This window comes from Pelophylax lessonae (genome assembly GCF_965119305.1).
Source record: "Pelophylax lessonae genome assembly, chromosome: 4".
NCBI classification, from domain to species: Eukaryota; Metazoa; Chordata; class Amphibia; order Anura; family Ranidae; genus Pelophylax; species Pelophylax lessonae.
Genome location: NC_138771.1, coordinates 161,120,170 through 161,142,660, shown reverse-complemented (window position 1 = coordinate 161,142,660; position 22,491 = coordinate 161,120,170). Strand labels below are relative to the sequence as shown.

At 39.1% G+C, this 22,491-nt stretch overlaps 1 protein-coding gene across 3 annotated transcripts in view; it reads left to right on the top strand.

Moving 5' to 3' along the window:
• PLXNA4 (plexin A4) overlaps positions 1–22,491 on the top strand; it is a 965,210-nt gene that overhangs the window by 884,339 nt on the left and 58,380 nt on the right. For all 3 annotated transcript variants that reach the window (XM_082255302.1, XM_082255301.1, XM_082255300.1), the window contains 2 exons: positions 319–422; positions 19,940–20,039. In XM_082255302.1, coding sequence (XP_082111428.1) covers positions 319–422; positions 19,940–20,039 — 204 coding nt within the window. The remainder of the gene's footprint in view (positions 1–318; positions 423–19,939; positions 20,040–22,491) is intronic.

Sequence of the window (22,491 nt, the reverse complement as noted above, 5' to 3'; positions counted from 1 at the left end):
TGAAACTCAATAGGCACATCACCGAATCTCACTGCAACTCCCCCGAAACTAGCAGCCAGAGAAACCAATGCCTTAAATTTCACATTGCTACAACTGTGAGGCTATAGGCTCAAGATTGCCTAGGCACCATTACATATCAGGTATTGTGAGGAACTGCTTAGGCACAAAATAACCTTTCTAAATGTTTCTTATAACATAGAGAAGCTTCCCTTTATAAGCTCAGTTACATTTGGATCGCTATAAAGACTACATAGAGATTGCAATATTGTTATTAACCCTCAACGTATTTACCTAATGTGTTCAACTATAACTTTACAGAATGGAGACAAGCAAGTGGAGCCAGGATGATTCTTCAGGATGAAGATATTACAACAAAGATAGAAAATGACTGGAAGAGACTCAATGTCATTGCACACTACCAGGTACTTTAGGCAAATGTCATATGTATTAATTAAAATATTAAAATATAAAATATATTATATATTGACCACAAATACTGAAGGACTTTTTTTTTTATATTTCTGTATTCTGTTAACAAAATACGGAACATTATTTATTCTGGGTTTTTTTAATTTCTGATAAATTGTGATAAAGTGCATAAAACTCACATTCCAAATAATGCAGTTGGTGTCAATAAGCTTAGCATTCTAACATATCAAAAAAAAAAAAATAAATAGATTTTTATTTGGAGTAACCTGTTCCTTTTTGTTACTTCATTGATTTTACATAAGAGGGTGGAGGAACTATTTATATTTAGCTAAATGTATCTAAATGATTATTACTTACTCAAAAAAAGTATGTGTTCATGTTAATTATTTTAAAGGAAAGTGATTTAGAGCAAAAGAGAATATAGGCCTATAGAAGCCTGTCGGGTGTAATCTCTACTAAGAAAGCAGAACAAGGAATGTGAGTGGTTGTATTGGGAACATTTTAACACTCTTTGGTTACATTTTTTTTACAGTCAGTCCTGTATGAGGATTATAATAAATTATATCTATTAATAAAGTGTGTGTGTATATATATATATATATATATATATATATATATATATATATATATATGTATATATCTATACATAGTACTAGCCAGGCCTTAGGAGTTACTCTCCACCAGTTGCCCCACCCCTAATTCCGCCTCTAAACAAGCCCTCGTAAATTAGCTCATGAAATTATACTATTAATAAATATTAACAACAACTTTACCAATAATAACATAAAGAATATCAATGTCCATCCGTGCAGCCTATCAGTGTCCATCAGTGCAGCCGCTTCAGTGCCCACCAGTGCAGTCTCATCAGTCCCCATCAGTGCAGCATATAACTACCCATCAGTGCTGCCTATTAGGGCCCATCAGTGCAGCCCCATCAGTTCAGCCTCATCAGTGCCCATCAGTGCAGCCTATCAGTGGCCATCAGTGGCGCCTCATTGGTGCCCATCAGTGCAGCATATCAGTGACCATCAGTGAAGCATATTAGTTCTGCCTTATCATCGCAGCTTAAAATGCCACCTCATCAGTGCAGCATATCAGCGCTGCTTTATCAGTGCAGCCTCATCAGTGCAGCTTATCAGTGCCACCCCATCAGTGCAGCCCCACTAGTGCCAAACAGGGCAGCATATAAGTGTAGCCTTATCAGTGCAGCCACTTCAGTGCCCACCAATGCAGCTTATCAGTGACCATCATTGCCATTGCATCATCAGTGGCCTTCAGTACACCCTGTCAGTGCTTATCAGTGCCCATCAATGCAGCTTATCAATGCCCGTAAGTGCAGCCTTATCAGTGCCCATTAGTGCAGCAGGGATCACAGGGAGGAATTGGGAGGATTGCTGGCTGGATTAAACAGAGCGGGGATCTACCATTGTGACACCACTTGTATATGGAACGCTGGCTGCTGTCAAACAAAGTCCTGCCTCCTGGACCAGCTTCTGTCAAACAAAGTCCTGCCTCCTGGACCGGCATTGGACAGCACCAGCGTTACATTTACTCTGTGTGATCTTGCTGGCTCTCCTCCTGACATTTTCCTGGCTGACCGCCTCTGGCAGAAGTGGTGCACTCTGATGACCTGTAAAAAAGGCCGCATGGCTTCTGCCATAAGCGATCAGCCAGGAAAATGTAAGCCAAATATATATATACACACAGTATCTCACACCCCTCACATTTTGTAAATATTTTTTTATATCTTTTTCATGTGACTGAAGAAATTATGCTTTGCTACAATGTAAAGCAGTACAGTACACAGAGTGTACAGTTTGTATAACAGTGTAAATGTGCTGACCCCTCAAAATAACTGAAAACACAGCCATTAATGTCTAAACCACTGGCAACAAAGGTGAGTACACCCCTAATTAAAAATGTCCAAATTGGGCTCAGTTAGCCATTTTATCTCCCTGGTATCATGTGACTCCTTAGCATTACAAGGTCCCACTTCTGAATGGGGAGCAGGTGTGTTAAATTTTGTGTTTTCCGCTCTCACTCTCTCATATTGGTCACTGGAAGTTCAACATGGCACCTCATGGCAAAGAACTCTCTAAAGGATCTGAAAAAAAGTACTGTTGTTCTACATAAAGTTGGCCTAGGCTATAAGAAGATTGCCAAGACCCTGAAACTGAGCTGCAGCACAGTGGCTAAGACCATACAGCAGTTTAACAGGACAGGTTGCACTCAGAACAGGCCTCACCATGGTTAACCAAAGAAGTTGACTGCACGTGCTCAGCGTCATATCCAGAGGTTGCCTTTGTTGGGAAATAGACATATGAGTGCTGCCAGCATTGCTGCAAAGGTTAAAGGGGTGGGGGGAAAGCCTGTCAGGGCTCAGACCACACGCCGCACACTGCATTAAATTGGTTTGCATGGCTGTTGGAATATTTTTCTAAAGATGATGCCCAAGAACAAACAGTTTGCTGAAGGCAAGCAGACTAAGGACATGGATTACTGGAAGCATATCCTGTGGTCTGATGAGACCAAGATAAACTTATTTGGTTCAGATGGTGTCAAGCATGTGTGGCAGCAACCAGGTAAAGGAGTATAAAGACAAGTGTGTCTTGCCTACAGTCAAGCATTGTGGTGGCAGAATCATGGTCTGGGGCTGCATGATTGCTGCCGGAAATGGGGAGCTACAGCTCATTGAGGGAACTATGAATGCCAACATGTACTGTGACATACTGAAGCAGAGCATGATCCCCTCCCTTCGGAGACTGGGCCGCAGGGCTGTATCCCAACATGATAACGACCCCAAACACACCTCCAAGATGACCACTGCCTTGGTAAAGAAGCTGAGGGTAAAGATGATGGACTGGTCAAGCATGTCTCCAGACTTAAACCCTATTGAGCATCTGTGGGGCGTCCCCAAACGGAAGGGGGAGGAGCGCAAGGTCTCTAACAACCACCAACTCCATGATGTCATCATGGAGGAGTGGAAGAGGACTCCAGTGGCAACCTGTGAAGCTCTGGTGAACTCCATGCCCAAGAGGGTTAAGGCAGTGCTGGAAAAAAATGGTGGCCACACAAAATATTGGCTCAGTTTCCGAAGGGAGGGGATAATACTCTGCTTCAGTGTTTCACAGTACATGTTGGCATTCATGGTTCCCTCAATAAACTGTAGCTCCCCAGTGCAGACAGCACTCATGCAGCCCCAAACCATGACATTTCCACCACCATGCTTCACTGTAGGCAAGACACACTTGTCTTTGTACTCCTTACCTAGTTGCCGCCACACACCCTTGACACCATCTGAACCAAAGAAGTTTATCTTGGTCTCATCAGACCACAGGACATGGTTCAAGTAATCCATGCCCTTAGTCTGCTTGGACTTTCTTGTGCAACCATCTTTAGAAGAGGCTTACTTCTGAGATGACAGCCATGCAGACCAATTTGATGCAGTGTTCTGCGTATGGTCTGAGCACTGACAGGCTGACTCCCCATCCCTTCAATCTCTGAAGCAATGCTGGCAGCACTCATATGTCTTTTTCCCAAAGACAACCTCTGGATATGACGCTGAGCACATGCACTCAGCTTCTTTGGTCGACCATGGTGAGGCCTGTTCTGAGTGGAACCTGTCCAGTTAAACTGCTGTATGTTCTTGGCCCATGTGCTGCAGCTCAGTTTCAGGGTCTTGGCAATCTTCTTATAGCCTAGGCCATCTTCATGTAGAGCAACAATTCTTTTTTTTCAGGTGCCATGTGGAACTTCCAGTGACCAGTATGAGAGAGTGAGAGCGATAACACCTGAGACCTTGTAGCACTAACGAGTCACATGACAGAGGGGAGGGAAAAAGGCTAATTGGGCCTAATTTGGACATTTTCACTAAGGGGTGTACTCACTTTTCTTGCCAGCAGTTTAGGCATTAATGACATTAGACATTAATGGATGTGTGTTGAGTTATGTTGAGGAGACAGCAAATTTAATGTTATACAAGCTGTGCACTCACTACTTTACATTGTAGCAAAGTGCCAGAGCTGATGAATATTAAATATATATTTATCTAAAATGGCAATAAAATCATTATTAGCAGACACAAATACAACATAACTCATATAATTCCTGCTAGATCTAAAGGAAAAAATTGAGTTAATAAATGAAAATGAGGATTTGATGAAAAAAATGTACAGGCTGGGCAGTTGGTGGAGCTTTGGGATCAGAGAGACAGAGGAAGAAAAACAAAGTTAGAGATAACAAAATCAGGAGCAGAGCTAACATTAGAGCCAGTGCTGGGAGGGAGGGGGGGGGGGGAACACAGGGTGGGAGATTAGTGAGGGACAACTGTACCTTTCTCAGCAGATAAAATCTGGCAGCAGGGATAGGGAGAGAGATCAGCTTTCAGCTGCTGGAGGAAGAGTTCTGTATTTGTTGTCCATCACTAATCCCCCTCCCTGTGTGGTTCCCCCTGTGTGCTTGGGCCCCCTACAAGAGGACATGTGGTCCCCCCTATCAGCGGCCCTGATACCTTCTCCCAGAGGGTTTCTTAACCTGCAGAATCACTGCTATCTTTTGCAGGTGCTATATACACACTTTACATCATATATAAACCCAAAAACAGAAAATGCATCTTATCAGCCCTTAGATGTAATGAAAGTATTGGTTTCCATTTCGTAGGCTTTTTTTCTTTCTTTTTTGGCTTTTTTTTTCATCATGTAACACTTCCTGTCTTAGGGTGACAACAATCACTCACTCACCATTCTTTATCTATGGAGGAACATAGTTGTCACCCTTTTCACATTCTCCTGATTTGGACAACCAACAATTCCTTTTCTCATAATCTCCATTACATATTGAGGAGGTGGCTTGCAGTTTGTAGTTCATGGACTACAGCTAGGAAAGCTGATAACATTGTGTAGGATATTATTTTAGTATACAGAATTTTACACTGAATTCCTGGAAAGATAAGGTATTTTTCCATATTTACATAAAAGATACCTAGCCTGAAAAAAGAAAATGAATGCAGCCACCACATCTAAGGGATGGTGAGCTGCAATATATTAAACTTTCTGGGGAACTAAAGAGATACGTAAACTGAAATAAGCCCCAAATGGTCCTTACTATTGCTTACATGGTTGTAATGTGTCAGATTACTCAAATCACCTGGTAGCGTGTGTGTGTATATGTGTGTATGTGTGTGTGTGTGTGTGTGTGTGTGTGTGTGTCTACCTTAGCGAGAAATTGGATAATTTTGCATTAAAATAGTGCCATGTTATTAGTCCCATTCAGGCATACATTTGTCTTGTCTGTAAGAAGCTGAAGCCAGCCAATACATTCTTAATACTGGAGGGGTTAAGCAAAGTATAATTCTTCCATTTGCACAATGATTAAACATAATACTTCTAGACTATGAAAAGTTGAAAGATAAACATGAATGTCTTATCTTTGGTGTCATTATACATTTTCTTGGATTGAAAATGGCATAATTACAAGCAATTAACCTGTATTAGTACTGAAGATTTAAATGTATTAAAGTCTTTAATGTACTGTAGGTTTACAAAAAATCAAATCTTATCTCATTAATTGAAATAATTTGATATAAAAAAACTTGTTAAATAGTTTTAATTCAACAGACCCTGTAGCTCTTGTGAAATATGACTAAAGGCAAAACTTTTTTCATTTTTATTAGACTGGTGAATGGTTACAACCAATGTCAGGTTCTACTGTAAATGCTGCCTGTGTCTCTGTTAGGGAGATTTGCTCTTTCTAAAAGTTCAGATCAGCAGTGGCACTGGTAATGAAAGTGCAGGCAAATCCAAAAATTTGAGTTTCCACCAGAACAAGGATAGAGGGGAAATCTTCCAGTGGGGACACTTTCTGTTTAAGAGAGGATTTAATCCGCATTGGAAAAATGTACTCTCATGTCCTTATAAAGGACATGACGTAAAGGGAAATCTCACTAATGAGACACAGAGAGCAAAAAAAAAAAAACAAAAAAAAAATAGTTATAACCTTCCCCTACTCTGTCAAAAAACTTTAGATATACTTGACTCAGCTTATAACTGATGGCTTAACCAAGTATAGAGCGCGATGCATGAATCAAATCTGTCAGGGGTTCTGAGGGCTGAAGGTTTTTTTACACTAAGGCAAGAAACCTTCTGACTGCATTTCCCCTTGCCAGCCACCCTTATATTTACTTGAGCCTGTGAGCCCCATTTAACGGCTCTCTCAGCTGTCTCCCTCCTCATAGGCTCAGAGACCACATGGGGAGCCATTGGCTCCTGCTACTGTCGATCACAGCCAGAAAGGAGGGAGCAGGGGGCAGGGCCGAGCCATGCTTAATGTGCCTATGGGCACACAGAGCTGGCTAGGGAGTGAGCCCACATGAGTGCCCCCATAGCAACGGGGGAAGAGCCAGGAATGCCTGTGGGGGACCCGTGAAGAGGAAGATCAGGGATGCTCTGTGCAAAACCATTGCACAGAGAAGATAAGTATAACATGTTTGCTATTAAAAAAAAAAAAAAAAAAGCAAGGGTTTACAATCACTTTAATAGGAACATGAATTGCAGTGGCTGTAATTGTAAACCATGGCCCACTTTGTTTGCCTTTAAAATGATCCTTGGGACCCTGTTCCTCCCACTGATACTATTCCTTCAACTGACACCAAGGACTATTACACCCATTGAAATCAACAATGAGGCACTATCCCTCCCACTGACAACAACAATGTGGTACTATTTTTCTTACCAGTACCAATGATGGAGCAGTGTTCCTCCTACTGTACTGACCACAAGTGCTATGGAATTTCTTTTACTCCCACTGACCAATAAGCCTGAGTCATTGTTTAATCCCACTGACATTGTGGCATTTTTTACTTCCACTGGCCATAGCTCAATCCCCCTAACATCTGAAGGATAGTAGACTGGCCCTTTGTTTAGAACATTTGGAGACCCCCTTCTCCAAGGAACAGAGGGTGCATGCTTTAAACACATGCTCCTATAAACCACTGCCTCCTAACCTCCATGTACACGTGTATCCTCAAAAACCAGTGTTTCTTGATTACAGTCTTCAAGTACTAATTTGGATTTTGGGTGATACTATTTTTGGCTAACTAAGTAGATAGTAGTGCATGCTTTTGAAGTGTAATGGCCCCTTCTTTGGGCAATATGAAGCATGCATTTTGTACAGCAAAGAGATATGGAAGTCATCAACTTGAAATATACAGTAAGTGACATTAGGTGCTAACAAGTTTAAGGTACATAGATAGGGATTACTGTCTTTGTAAATACCCTTTGATGGGGGATGATGATCCATAGAGGAACATAGTGGCACATACAATTGCTGTCTCTTTAAAGACCTTGTTCCAGAGTCCTTAATTTTCTTATGAATTCACACCCACACCAATCTTTTTTTTTTCTTTTACCTAAAATCTTTTTCCGCACCATAATGTGAAGGCCATTTCAATTGTGGTCCTCCTGTAGAAGGGACCTGCTACAGGAATATATATGCCACTGACAGGATTCCTAATCCAGGCTTGCCAGATCAATCCAAAATACAAGGCATCTTCTGCAAATCCTCTAAACTGGTTAACCTGATTATGTGTGCAAAATTCACCATACAGTGCTTTGCGAAAGTATTCGGCCCCCTTGACCTTTTCGACCTTTTGCCACATTTCAGGCTTCAAACATAAAGATATAAAACTGTAATTTTTTGTGAAGAATCAACAGCAAGTGCGACACAATCATGAAGTGGAATGAAATTTATTGGATATTCCAAACTTTTTTAACAAATAAAAAACTGAAAAATTGGGCGTGCAAAATTATTCAGCCCCATTAAGTTAATACTTTGTAGCGCCACTTTTTGCTGCGATTACAGCTGTAAGTCGCTTGGGGTATGTCTCTATCAGTTTTGCACATCGAGAGACTGAAATTTTTGCCCATTCCTCCTTGCAAAACAGCTCAAGCTCAGTGAGGTTGGATGGAGAGCGTTTGTGAACAGCAGTTTTCAGTTCTTTCCACAGATTCTCGATTGGATTCAGGTCTGGACTTTGACTTGGCCATTCTAATACCTGGATATGTTTATTTGTGAACCATTTCATTGTAGATTTTGCTTTATGTTTTGGATCATTGTCTTGTTGGAAGACAAATCTTCGTCCCAGTCTCAGGTCTTTCGCAGACTCCATCAGGTTTTCTTCCAGAATGGTCCTGCATTTGGCTCCATCCATCTTCCCATCAATTTTAACCATCTTCCCTGTCCCTGCTGAAGAAAAGCAGGCCCAAACCATGATGCTGCCACCACCATGTTTGACAGTGGGGATGGTGTGTTCAGGGTGATGAGCGGTGTTGCTTTTACGCCAAACATAACGTTTTGCATTGTTGCCAAAAAGTTCGATTTTGGTTTCATCTGACCAGAGCACCTTCTTCCACATGTTTGGTGTGTCTCCCAGGTGGCTTGTGGCAAACTTTAAACGACACATTTTTATGGATATCTTTAAGAAATGGCTTTCTTCTTGCCACTCTTCCATAAAGGCCAGATTTGTGCAGTATACGACTGATTGTTGTCCTATGGACAGAGTCTCCCACCTCAGCTGTAGATCTCTGCAGTTAATCCAGAGTGATCATGGGCCTCTTGGCTGCATCTCTGATCAGTCTTCTCCTTGTATGAGCTGAAAGTTTAGAGGGACGGCCAGGTCTTCGTAGATTTGAAGGGGTCTGATACTCCTTCCATTTCAATATTATCGCTTGCACAGTGCTCCTTGGGATGTTTAAAGCTTGGGAAATCTTTTTGTATCCAAATCCGGCTTTAAACTTCTCCACAACAGTATCTCGGACCTGCCTGGTGTGTTCCTTGTTCTTCATGATTCTCTCTGCGCTTTAAACAGACCTCTCAGACTATCACAGTGCAGGGGCATTTATACAGAGAATTGATTACACACAGGTGGATTCTATTTATCATCATTAGTCATTTAGGTCAACATTGGATCATTCAGAGATCCTCACTGAACTTCTGGAGAGAGTTTGCTGCAATGAAAGTAAAGGGGCTGAATAATTTTGCACGCCCAATTTTTCAGTTTTTTATTTGTTAACATAGTTTGAAATATCCAATAAATTTCGTTCCACTTCATAATTGTGTCCCACTTGTTGTTGATTCTTCACAAAAAATTACAGTTTTATATCTTTATGTTTGAAGCCTGAAATGTGGCAAAAGGTCGCAAAGTTCAAGGGGGCTGAGTACTTTCGCAAGGCACTGTAGGTCTCTATATCAGTGAAAGTGAACAAACATTAAGTCAGAGAATGAATCTACACAGAATCACTGTCAATTACAATAAAAAGTGACGTGTCTGTAGTGGCAGGAGAGTCTATTACCAGGAGATGTACATCTACACATTTAATGGACTTTACAAAGGCTCACACCACCCTGACTTAAACTCAGTATACATTATAGGAGTAGAATGGAGCAGGGAGAAGTTAGAAGCTACGTCAGATTTTTCTTTTTTTGTCTGCATCCAAGGTAAATTGCAATGTAACACATACACTTGTACAACAAATACTAATATTAAGTAAATAAATATCTCACCTTATGGAAGAAGAGTACAATAATTGGTAAGATGTAGCTAGACTATACTATAAATTTCAGGGGTCAGAGTTGCAGCAACACTTAAAGTGTAAAGATTAATTTCACATTATAGAATCATATGGTTATATAAACATATGAAAATGACTATGTTTATTATCCCTTAATAATGTATGATAATTCAGATTGAAATCCATTTTATTATATGCATGAATTTATTTGTAGTACTTTATGTTTAACCTCATGCTTAAAGGGTTATTTTGATAAATTTAAAACATGCTGCCTTGAAGCAGGTGCAAATATTAAAACTAAAGAAAAACTTTACTTTTGGACAATATGTAACTGCATCTATTAATACTATAATGAACGTTGCCAACTAATTTATTGATGAAGGTAGAGGAAAACATTGAAAATACAGTACTGTATTAAGTTCTATATGAAGGGGTCACCCTGTCTTTAGGATTTGCAGAGATTAAAAACAAGAACGTGTCCAAAGATGGAAAGGCAGAGGGGAAGCGCAAGGACAGAAATAAGGGGAAAGGAGCACAGACAGCCCTTTGCTATATAATAGAGATAAGCCTTCTGTTGTCACCCAGCTGCCAATCACTGAGAATGGCCTCTCTCCTTCTTGCTGCTGGCATTGTCTGTCCGCTGCCTCTGCCAGCCTAAAGCCTGATAGAAATCTCACTCTGTTCATTAAAGTGCAAATAATTTTGGAGATAAGCCGACCAGCCTCTCAAACAAGAGCCCTGAGTGCATTTTTGGCAATACCAGTAAATTAAATGTCAGGGTGTTGTCTCCTGGCATGGGCTAGAAATCTGGGACAGGAAGAGCAGATTAAAAAGTGATTACCATCAGTGATGAAATCACGCAGACAGGCGTTAATACCTAGCAATGCAATGGAGGGCATATTCTCTTTAAAAAATGCAGTATTATTTATGGGCCCGGCTTTAACTCAAATCATATTGCATTAAACAGATATTCTTTGATTTTTTTTTCAGAAAGTATAACAGGCGACTGTATGTTTGTAGGGTATTCATCTGGAAACAAAGCATGCACTTTGCATTTGTCCCATCGCTGCCTTTTCTTCAACATTCTGTGTTTGTGCTCAACTATTGTACATGCCTGTGATGTCACATGGTAGTACTTGTGTGTGGACCACATGTAGTTTGGAACTGCCCATTTACTGCTCCCAAGGGGATTATTTGTTTTTCTTTGTGGCTTACTTTTTATTAATAAAGTACACCTTAGGGCCACCTTATTAGGTATACCCGTTCAATTGCTTGGTAACACAAATTGCTAATCAGCCAATCACATGGCAGCAACTCAATGTATTTAGGCATCTAGAAGTGTTAAGACAAATTTCTTAAGTTCAAACCTAGCATCAGAATGGGGATTTAAGTGACTTTGAATGTAGCATGGTTGTTGGTGCCAGATGGGCTGGTCTGAGTATTTCAAAAACTGCTGATCTACTGGGATTTTCAAGCACAACCATCTCTAGGGTTTACAAAGAATGGTCCGAAAAAGAGAAAATATTCAGTTGTGTGGACAAAAATGCCTTGTTGATGTCAGAGGAGAATGGTCAGACTGGTTTGAGATGTTAGATAGGCACTAGTAACTCAAATACCACTTGTTACAACCAAGGTATGCAGAATACCAACTCTAAATGCTCAACATATTGAACCTTGAAGCAGATGGGCTACAGCAACAGAAGACCACAACGTTTGCCACTCCTGTCAGCTAAGAACAGGAAACTGAAGCTACAATTTGCAAGGGCTCATGAAAATTGGACAATAGAAGATTAGAAAAAAGGTTGCCTGGTCTGGTATCAATAGTTTAGGCTGGTGGTGGTGGTTTTATGGTGTGGGGATATTTTCTTGGCACACTTTGGGCCCATTAGTGCCAATTGAGCATTGTTTAAACACCACGGCCTACCTGAGTATTGTTGCTAACCAAGTCCATTCCTTTGACTACCCATCTTCTGCTGGAAATAGCCATCAGGATAATGCACCATGTCACAAAGCACAAATCATCTCAAACTGGTTTCTTAAACATAACAATGAGTTCACTGTACTCCAATGGCCTCCACAGTCACCAGATCTCAATCCAATCGAGCACCTTTGGGATGTGGTAGAATGGGAGATTCGCAACATGGATTTGCAGCCGACAAATCTGCAGTGACTGCTTGATGCTATCATGTCAGTATGGACCAAAATCTCTGAGGAATGTTTCCAACACCTTGTTGAATCTATGCCAAGAAGAATTAAGTCAGTTCTGAAGGCAAAAGGGGGTCCAACCCAGTACTTGCAAGGTGTACCTAATAAAGTGGCCGGTGAGTGTATATTGTACATACACATAAGTGTCATACATAAACATACTAGGGCCAATTTAAACAGGAGCCAATTAACCTACCAGCATGTATTTGGAGTGTGGGAGGAAACCGGAGTACGGGAAGGAAACCCACACAGGCACAGGGAGAATATGTAAACTCCAGGCAGGTAGTGCCATGATTTGGATTCAATCTAGTGACCCTAGTGCTGCCTGGCAAAAAAATAAATAGTAAAGACAATTGTGCATTCACAATGAGTGAACAATGCATTATTAAACACATGCATATTAATACATAAAGTAGATATTCATTTTAAATGTGTAAACATGACTAACCTAAAGTATCCAAACCCAAGAACAAAAATATAATATATTGCAGCTGATCCACCTTTAGATGGATACAGCACTTTTTTCTTTTTTCAGGCTTACTACATTTTCTGCAGGTACAAGTTGATACTTTTTGATCTTGATAGAAAACCAACGTATTTGTAACTTCCTGTGTACTGAACTGAAATCTCAAACAATCTTGTCAGCTTTCAAAGCTAACTACTGTGAACTACAAACCCCTTTCTTCCTAAGTAATGGCGGTCAGAAGAAGTAAAGAAGTTTTTAATCCAAAGCAGGGGAGCAGCCTAGGGTGAGACCATTGCTTTTTCATTGATACAATACAGAAAGTAATGGCTGTCGCTGTATGACAGAAACTATGTCACTAGGTGAAAACAAAAAACAAAGAAAAAAGAAGGAAAACTAAAACAGTCACTAAATTTACGGACTGATAAACTGAAATAAATTTCAGACCCAGTACAGATAATGAGTGTCATCATGCTCTGACAAAGAGCATTTTACTGGCAGCGTCAGTAATAATAAAAAAATAATAGTAATAAAGAAAGTAATAAAGAAAAAAAAAAGAAAATGAATGCTGCCAGAAAACCCAAATACTGCAACATATTACATTTTTGTTATTGGGTTAGATACATGTAATCTTAGTTGGCCATGAATCTTCATCAGGAGAAGACTAAACTTCTTATATATCAGTAAAATAAAATAATGTCTTTTAAATCGGAGGCATGGTTTCCATGCTTTAAAGGGATTTTATTGGCCAGTCTGGGCACCCACATCACTTTTTTGTTGCTGTTGAGCATAGAACAATTCCTCCATATAGCTGTCTGAGATGATTTGGGTGTGCTTCACACATCATTACACCCTGGAATACTTCTTTACCTTTTAGCTATCCCAGGGAGTATTGATTTGTGCAACACACAGGGAAGAGCTCTAAATACCTCACTGCTGGGAAAAGGATCCATGCAATAGGACCTCCAGGAAAAAAAAATACCTTACTCTTCTTGGTGTGAGTTCACGTATGAATTGGTTCTTCCAATGTTTCTCTGTGTTGTTTGTATCATTGCCAGGTTTTACTACTCTGCTATTATTTTTATTAGAAGTATTCTTCTCTACTTTTATCTTTACTTACATTTAATCTCTGCTTAGCTTCGTTCAGCTAGGATAAATGCAGTTGATTGAGTTATGGTGCATATATGGCATATATGGCCTATGAATTCAGAGCTGCAGTTTTTTTATGCAGCATATAGCAATATTTTTCTGAGGAACTGGATAAAAATACAATAAGTGCATCAGGGAGGCTTGTATTGAAAGGCAATCAATAAATATCAACCTGAGGTATATTGGAATTATAATTACTGATTTATATTGGTGGCTAGGCAATCAAAGTTATAATTCTGTTTAAGGTCATTATTTAAACAAACAGACATTGATTGTGGTTATTAACTCTTTTACCCTGTGTAAGGTATCCACCCCACACAAACTGATAGTTGGAATTGTAGATACAGAGGTTAATTTCTTGATATTTGTGTTTTTCTTTTTTACATAAGCATAAACTTTGCAGTAAGGCCCCTTTCACACAGAGCGGACTGTATTGCGATCCGCTCCGGTACTTTTTTTTTTGTCACGGACACGGATGACATTTGTGTCATCCGGTCTGTATATCCGCATATCATCCCATCCGTTTGCGGATGATATATAGACATAATGCATGTATATGGGATTGTGGATGTCAGCGGATGACACCGCTGACATCCGATTTTGCGTCCTTTCCATTTTTTAAACGGAAGAGAAAATAGGGTTCTGTTCCGTTCCAAAAAACGGAACAGAACTGAAAGGACGCAAATCGGATGTCAGCGGATGGTCATCCGCTGACATCCACAATCCCATTGACATGCATTATGTCCGTATATCACCCGCAAACGGATGGGGTGATATACGGACCTACGGAACGCCCGTGTGAAAGGGGCCTAACTGTATGTATATGCAATCCTTTTGTTTTGTTTTTTTTTTATTATTTTGTAACCTCATATTAATTTCTTTATTTTTTACAAAAAATATATTGTATAATAGTGTTGGGCAAGCGGTTTGGAGTGAGCATAAGTTGGGCCCGCATATCGCCTGTTCACACAGCGGTGGCGACAGGCGAAGTTATTGACGATGGATCTACATCAGGGGACATTGTTTTTTTAGTTTAATAAAGTAATTGTCAAAAACTATGTGTGTATTTTTATTTCCTTTTGACCCTTTTTTTGGTGAATGAGTAGGGGTACAATGTATGAGTAGGGGTACAATGTACCCCTACTCGTTCATATGGGTGGCCAGGATCTTGTTAAAGGGAGCTTCCAGATTCCAATAAGCCCCCTGCCTGCAGACCCCACAACCCCAACCATGTGTTGTGGGGAAGAGGTCCTTATTCCCATCAACATGAGGGCAAAGTTCTATGGGGTGGTGGGGGGCAATTAACATTGATATATCTGGACCCCCATACCAATAACTTGCATATTAGCCTTCAAAATGGGGAGTTTTGATTTTTCAAGTTCAGGTTCCATAGACTTTACCTACTTGCCGACTGCCCTGCGCAGATTTACTGTGGCAGGGCGGCTTGGCTGCGCATAATCACGTAAATGTGATTATGTGCACGCAGTTTCGATCTTGAGGATTAGGCACAGTGGGAGGCAGACCATGGAAGGAGCGGCTCAATCGTCGCTGGCCTCCCGCGTTCTTCTGCAAAACTGACAGGAGAGCCATCTGGTATGTAAACAATGTAAGACGACTCTCCTGTCACAGAGGCAGGGAAAGATTGTGTGATTCAGCTTAGCTAAATCACTGATCTCCCTCTGCCTCTGTTTAATCCTTACCCCCCACAGTTAGTAAGCACATCTAGGGAACACATTTAACCCCTTGATCACCCTCAGTGTTAACCCAGTTTTATTTATACAGTAACAGTGCATATTATTTAGCACTGATCACTGTACTAATGTGACTGGTCCCCAAAAAGTGTCACTTAGTGTCAGATTTGTCCACTGCAATGGCGCAGTCCCGATAAAAATCGCTGATCGCTGCCATTACTAATAAAAATGTGATAAGTAAAAAGTCCATAAATCTATCCCGTATTTGTAAATGCTATAACTTTTGCGTAAACCAATTATTATACGCTTTTTGGGATATTTTTTACCAAAAATATGTAGCAGAATACCAATTGGCCCAAACTGATTAAAAAAAATAGATTTTTCTAATTTTTTTATTGGGAATATTTTATAGCAGAAAGTAGAAAATATTGGTGTTTTTTTTTTAATTAATGCTCTTTTTTTGTTTATAGTGCAAAAACAAAAAACCATCAAGGTGATCAAATACCATCAAAAGAAAGCTCTATTTGTGGGGAAAAAAGGACATCAATTGTATTTGGGTACAGCGTTGCACGCCCGCGCAATTGTCAGTTAAAGCAACGCTGTGCTGAATTGCAAAAAAATGGCCTGGTCATTAGGGGGTAAAACCTTCTAAAGTGGATAAAAAAGTTTGTGGCTCGGGTCCGAACCGTTTTACATGTTTGGCCGTTCTGGTGTGAACCGTGACGGGAGTGTTCGGCGCATCACTATTGTATAAACAGTTTTAAACGCCATGTGTTTAAATTTGTTTTTATTCACCAATGTTCTGCTGACCCCTGTCAATGTTAAACATTTTTTCTCAACCCTCTAACTGCTACTTTGTCTGAACAGTGTGGTCTGTTAAAAGAAATTGAAAAATAACAGACCTAGTGGCTGGATCGCCAAGTAAAAAAATACATTTTTGATTTTAGGTTTAATACCGCTTTAATTAAAACTCTTTTTAACACATTCACATTTACTTTCATTTACACATTTATGTTTAAAAATGTTTTATTTAATTACAATTCAGCAAGCAGATTTTATTTTTTGTATTGCACACGTTTTAAAATGTGACCTTTAGGAAGTTTCACTTGCTTGTAATATTTTATCTATATTAGATAAACTTTATACAATTTATGTTTATTCTTTGGCACAATTAACACTTTCGATACCAATCAAGTTTACAGTCATATACACTTGTTACATAACTGCACTATGCAACTCCCTATCTATCTTTAAAATTTTCAACAAATGGTCACAGTTTTGCTAGTAAGGTAGATATTAGAAGGCCGCAAGATTTTTTTTCTCAATGAGCCTTTTTCTTGGAGGTTATAAAAAAAATAGTCATGATCCTGTTGATCTAGCAGAGTGCCCGCCGCTGTTTTCTCCTTGTTGCGGTTGTTGGTAGAGCAGTTTAAATTATATCCTGCACAGGACCAATCACTGTGAGCTAGAGTATACAAACACAGAGTATTTACAGAGTTCAGGAGTTGAAGTAAAAGCTTGCTCCTGCTGGGTGCTAGCCCCAGGTACCAGGCCTAATGCTACAGAGCAGTTTTGCAAGATTAACTATATTCTTGCTTTCAGTCAATGGGATTATCAGTTAAGCAGCAATAACACCAAAATTACATGCTTTAGAAGCCTATTATCTTGGCATTTCCCTATATAACACCACATTATGGCTTAGACATTTCTGTTTGATTGTTCATATTTCCTGTGCATGGTTTCACGAGAAATGTTACAATCCTGTTGGCTGGTGATAACTTAATTTGGTTTATAAAAATAACAATCGTTAAAATGATATTTTTTGCTGCAACACAAGTAATGTACCAATTATACAAAACACAACTTAAAGGGCTTGTTATTTATTTTCTCAGGGCTGCTGAATACACAGGGTAAGATTTATTTAGATGAGGTCTGTGCACAAAAAAATAAGGGAATGTAAGTTGTGTTTTTGTTGCATTTTCAAAATTGCTTATAAATCATATATAAAAGTAAAATATTGTTTTATTAGACCACTTTCATGAGATTAGTCTATATGAACACACAAGGTGCAGTTGCATGAGTATAAACATATAAACATTCCACAAACTTCTTTTATGTGCTTGTAAACTGACATTTTCTACCCAGAGGATAAAAGGCGATTTTTATTAAATATTACCAAAACTGGGAACTTTACAGAGCTAATGTCATTTTTTTTTTTCAGTAGATGTGCATTTTATTACAAGTTAAAAAAAAAAATTAGTAACATCAAGGAGGACCTTTCGACATAGAATTGTGACTAAAATTATTTTTGCTTATGATCAGGTTTCTTCTCCTCTTTCCTCTTTTTCTTCCTCACTTACCGTACATGTTCAGTTGTGAGAAATAGCAATATCCACTGCAACACTAAACCACAGACAAGATCAATGATTTCTGCATAATATTTTTTAAAGCATTCGCTAAGTCTAAGTCTGAATTGCCCCGTTTTGGCGTATGCTTTGCATTTAAAGTGGTTGTAAACTCTATAAAAAAAAAAAACCTGCAAGACAAAGGCATAATGAGCTAGTATGCATCGCATACTAGCCCATTATGTGTAACTTACCTTAAAACGAAGCCCCGACACGGACCCCCAGACATCGCTGCGGGCGCTGCCACGGTCCCTCGTTGTCTCTTCCGGGTTCGGCGGCTCCGGCGCGCTGATTGGCCGGAAGAGATGGCTCCCGCGCGGGAGTGATTTTTCCGGCAAGCTCCCGGCAACTTAATTGAAGGTCCCCCGGACCTTCAGAGCGCATGCGCCACTCGCGCGAGCGGCTGCATGCACTGTAAATATCTCCTAAACCGTGCCGGTTTAGGAGATATTATTTGTACCTACAGGTAAGCCTTATTATAGGCTTACCTGTAGGTAAAAGTGTCAAAAAGCGGGATACTACCGCTTTAATATATCCAATTAAACATAAAAGAATGAAAAAGAGAATCCTATTGGCTGTTATTGGTAACAGTAATTGTTTTACTTTAGAATTGTTTTTGTGTGTTGCCTTTGTTTACCAAGGGACATTTCCATTACAATTGATGAGTTTAATGTATAAAAACATTTGAATTCTAATACCTGGAGTTATTTCCTCACATATAATAATATTATTAATTGTTTAAGTACAAATGCAAACAGGTAGCGATGAGTGGTTCTTAGTATTGCCACTTTAATGAATTAGTCCTAACAGGGAGTGCCTGCATCTAAATTGCCAAATTGCAAGAAACAAGCAAGGTGCCACTGCACCTATTCACATATGATAAAAGGAGCCCAGCTTGTCATTGCCCCCAACCCTTTATATTACCTCTAAACACTAGGAGCATTTACTATTATTAGCATTACAGGCATTTCTTTCAGTGAGTGAGAGCCCTTAGAATTCCCATGTACATGTAAAAATATGAGAGTTCCTCCAGCCAGTAGATATCAGTTTTTATGGTGCCATGGAGGCAGGATAATGTTGTCAGCACCCTATGCTTACAATAACCTTATCTGATTTCATCTATGAGCAGAGATAAATTAAGGCCAAAGAGCACATTAGGCAAAGTACCTGCCTTCCGCTTCACTGGAAAACTCCAACATCCGTAAAAAAATGATCAATTGTCGGTGACCTATGAGAACTACAGTTTTAATGTGCCCTGTAACAATGCAGCAAGGCAAGATGGAACTTGAAGCTTAATGGGGTTGATGAAGGCAGGAAGTTAAAGAAAAAACATTTTCAGCAATAATTTTGTTGTTGTGTGTCATCTTTTAATCACTGAAATGGACTTATCCTTTACTATTTTTTTTTCTATTTACTATATCTACCCATCTCTTTTCTCTCTCTTTTTTATCTCTTGTTTTTCTCTTACATTCCTCCTTCCTTTTTTTCCTTCAAACTGTAGCACTGTATAAACTAAGCTAGATTCAGACCCATTATTCTCTGTTCTCTCCATTCCATATTAGGTTAAACCTGATTTCACATTCTCCCTTCTCATTGTATGCCTACATTTCAGCTCTATTACCCTCTCAGCCAATTTCTGCACAACCAGTGGACATGGCCTGCTTCTTAGTCACATATACGCAACACATATTAATAAAAAGTATTACAACTGGAGCCATAGGTCCACCTGTAGTGCCACCTTTTAAGCTGCCCTATAACATTGGAAAGGTTTGCAATAGGTGAAGATACAGCATGCCCCATGAGACACACCAACTACCTATAAGTGCACTCTCCACTGTGAAGTGACAACCTAGGGAATTTTTGTTTCCCTAAAACACCTAATTAAGTTAAACAATAAATTAGATGGTCAAAAAAGTCTAAATGAAAAATATGCATGTTAGATCTATAAAAAGAGATATTGACTATCAGCTACCACACATGCTATATATTAACACCTGAGTGATTTGTGCGCATGCTTCTTTTTTTTATCAGGTTCCAGATGGTGCAGTGGTAGCACTTGTGTCTAAGCAGGTGACAGAATACAATGCAGTAAACAACTCCACTGTATCCAGGACTTCCGCCAGCAGATATGGTGAGAGCATTTTTTTTCTGTCTTGACAAATTGTTGAAAATACATTTTTTTGGGGACATCTGTCACTTGAATATATTGTTATATGTTAATGTTTTGCCCTTTTGTTTCATATCAAATACATATAGAAAGTATTAATAAGGTTAAAGACCAATAATAGGCAGTCAATTTTAGAAGCCAAGATGATTTTCTCAATGGGTAGGAACAATCACAAAGATAAAATTGAAATTTTACTGTGGGATTGTGTTGAGTTTTGTATTTTATATATTAAATAAATGCTGTTGTGTTTTAATATGAAACAGCAGGTTAAATATTCTGCTTGGCCAAACTCCAAATTTTTGTGATGACTCAAATATGTTGAGCTGCATGCATGAGTTTAATAAATGATGTGCATTTCTGGAAAGAAACATGTAACATCGTACCCATCGCAGCAGTGCTTGTCACACACTATTACACTGAACAGTTTTCCTAGTCTTCACAATAAATTGCTTCTTACAGTAACACAGCCATTATAGTTGTTGTAGTTGTAAAGACACCTTTACAAAAGCATACTTTTTAATATCTGTAATAGATCCAGTGTGTATAGGACTTTTGTTGCGTCTGTTGTGCCACGTTAGATTACTAAGAAGAGGCACTCAGATATTGCCAAGAGAATACCCATCAGGTGCTCAAACCAGGCTCTGTTTGCAAGAATATTAATTGGCCTTGACAGCAGATATTATTTGACTTTAACTTACCATATCAGTGTAATGCTCATAGGAAGGACAGCTTATGCCAGTTTTAATATAAAATGCTACTATGATGTCTAACACAAGTTTCGTGTCCTTTACAACTGATCGATCAGATGAGTTTGATTGTAGGAAACAGGAAAATACTTCATCAGTATGTTTTAGTAAACAAGTTTTAAAGTTTTTTTCATAGTTTTGGATAGAATGGGTAAACGTTTGAACACCTTTCCTGCTATTCATGATAGAAATTTACCTTCACTTTCTGGGAACAATGTTTTACCAGACAGCAAGTGGGGTAAAATCTGTAACTGGGAAACAGACAACTATAAAAAGCTGACAGGGCTCTAGCAGTTAAAAAGGTAATAATTTCCTTTACTAAGCATAGTAGATTCCATAATGTTTATCATGTTGTCTTTTAGTTCTCTTGTACACTGGGAAATAGATTAGATATGTGGGATTGATTTACTAAAATTGAGGAGTGCAAAATTTAGTGCAGTTCTGCATCAGCTTTCAGGTTTTTTTTTTTTTTTTTTTTTTTTTTTATTAAAGCTTATTTGAACAAGCTGAAGTTAGAAGCTGATTGGCTACCATGCACAGCTACACTGGATTTTGCTATCTCCGGTTTTAATAAATCAACTCCTTAAAGTGTGTTCATGCTGTTAGTCCTAACTAGAATTTGATAATATATTGCTTGACTGTTTTCACTATTAAAATATAACTGAAGTCAAAACATTATTTTTAGTTTTGGATAGAGTTGAGAGAAATTAGAACACCCCTTAGCTTTTTATTGCCGTTTGTGCCCCCATTAGGGAGATTTACCCTTTCTATTTGTTATGTTTACCATTATCACTGAGAGTAAAAGTGTGAAAGAAAATCACAAATTTCGGGTTGTCACCAGAGCAGGCATAGAAGACACTAGTTCTGGTGACCCTGATGACAAGGGATTCCTTCTCTTTAGAGAAATGTCCTCTCACTTCCTATTTTGGCTATGGGACAGGAATTTTAGCAAAATCTCCTAAATGGAACACAGATTGTAAAAAACAAAAGAAAAAAAAAAACACAAGGCTTATAAACCTTCTTTTTACTCTATCCAAAGTGAAAAAGTATATGTCCATATGGGTTTATGCACTGCCCAGTCCTTCTGTTGTTACTTTGAGATTTATCTGAGATAAGAAGGAGGTTTACATAGGAACAACATATTTCTTAAATACATCTGTCATGAGAGAATCATAGTAGTTGCCCTCCTCTTTAATGTGATAAGCTCGCCATAGACGGATAGAAGTTCAGCTAGTTCAGCAGGGACTGACTGAATTTTAATCAGTGTCTGGCCAACCCTGTTCGACAGAAATCTATAGCTAGATTGACTTCTGTCGAACAGATAAGCTAGACAACTTAGTCTGGAGCTGCTGTTGTGTGTATTCTGACAGTGGCCAGTCCCACTGTCAGAATACAATGTCCAGTGGGGTCTCAATCCACCTCATTTACATGAGAATATACTGGCCGAACAAAAAAAAAAAAAAGAACCAACAAAAAAAACCCATATATAACCAGTTTAGTTTTCTAGGTGTCATGGACATCTGGTTTCAACATTTTAAGTCATTAACCAGAAACAAATATAGAGAGAGCTATGACTTTTTCCAGCATGTCTGTTCCAGGTCACTAGAAATCTTTATATCAGATAGAAGCCAGCTCCTCCTGACAGGTATCATCTAAGTGGAAAGGTGCAG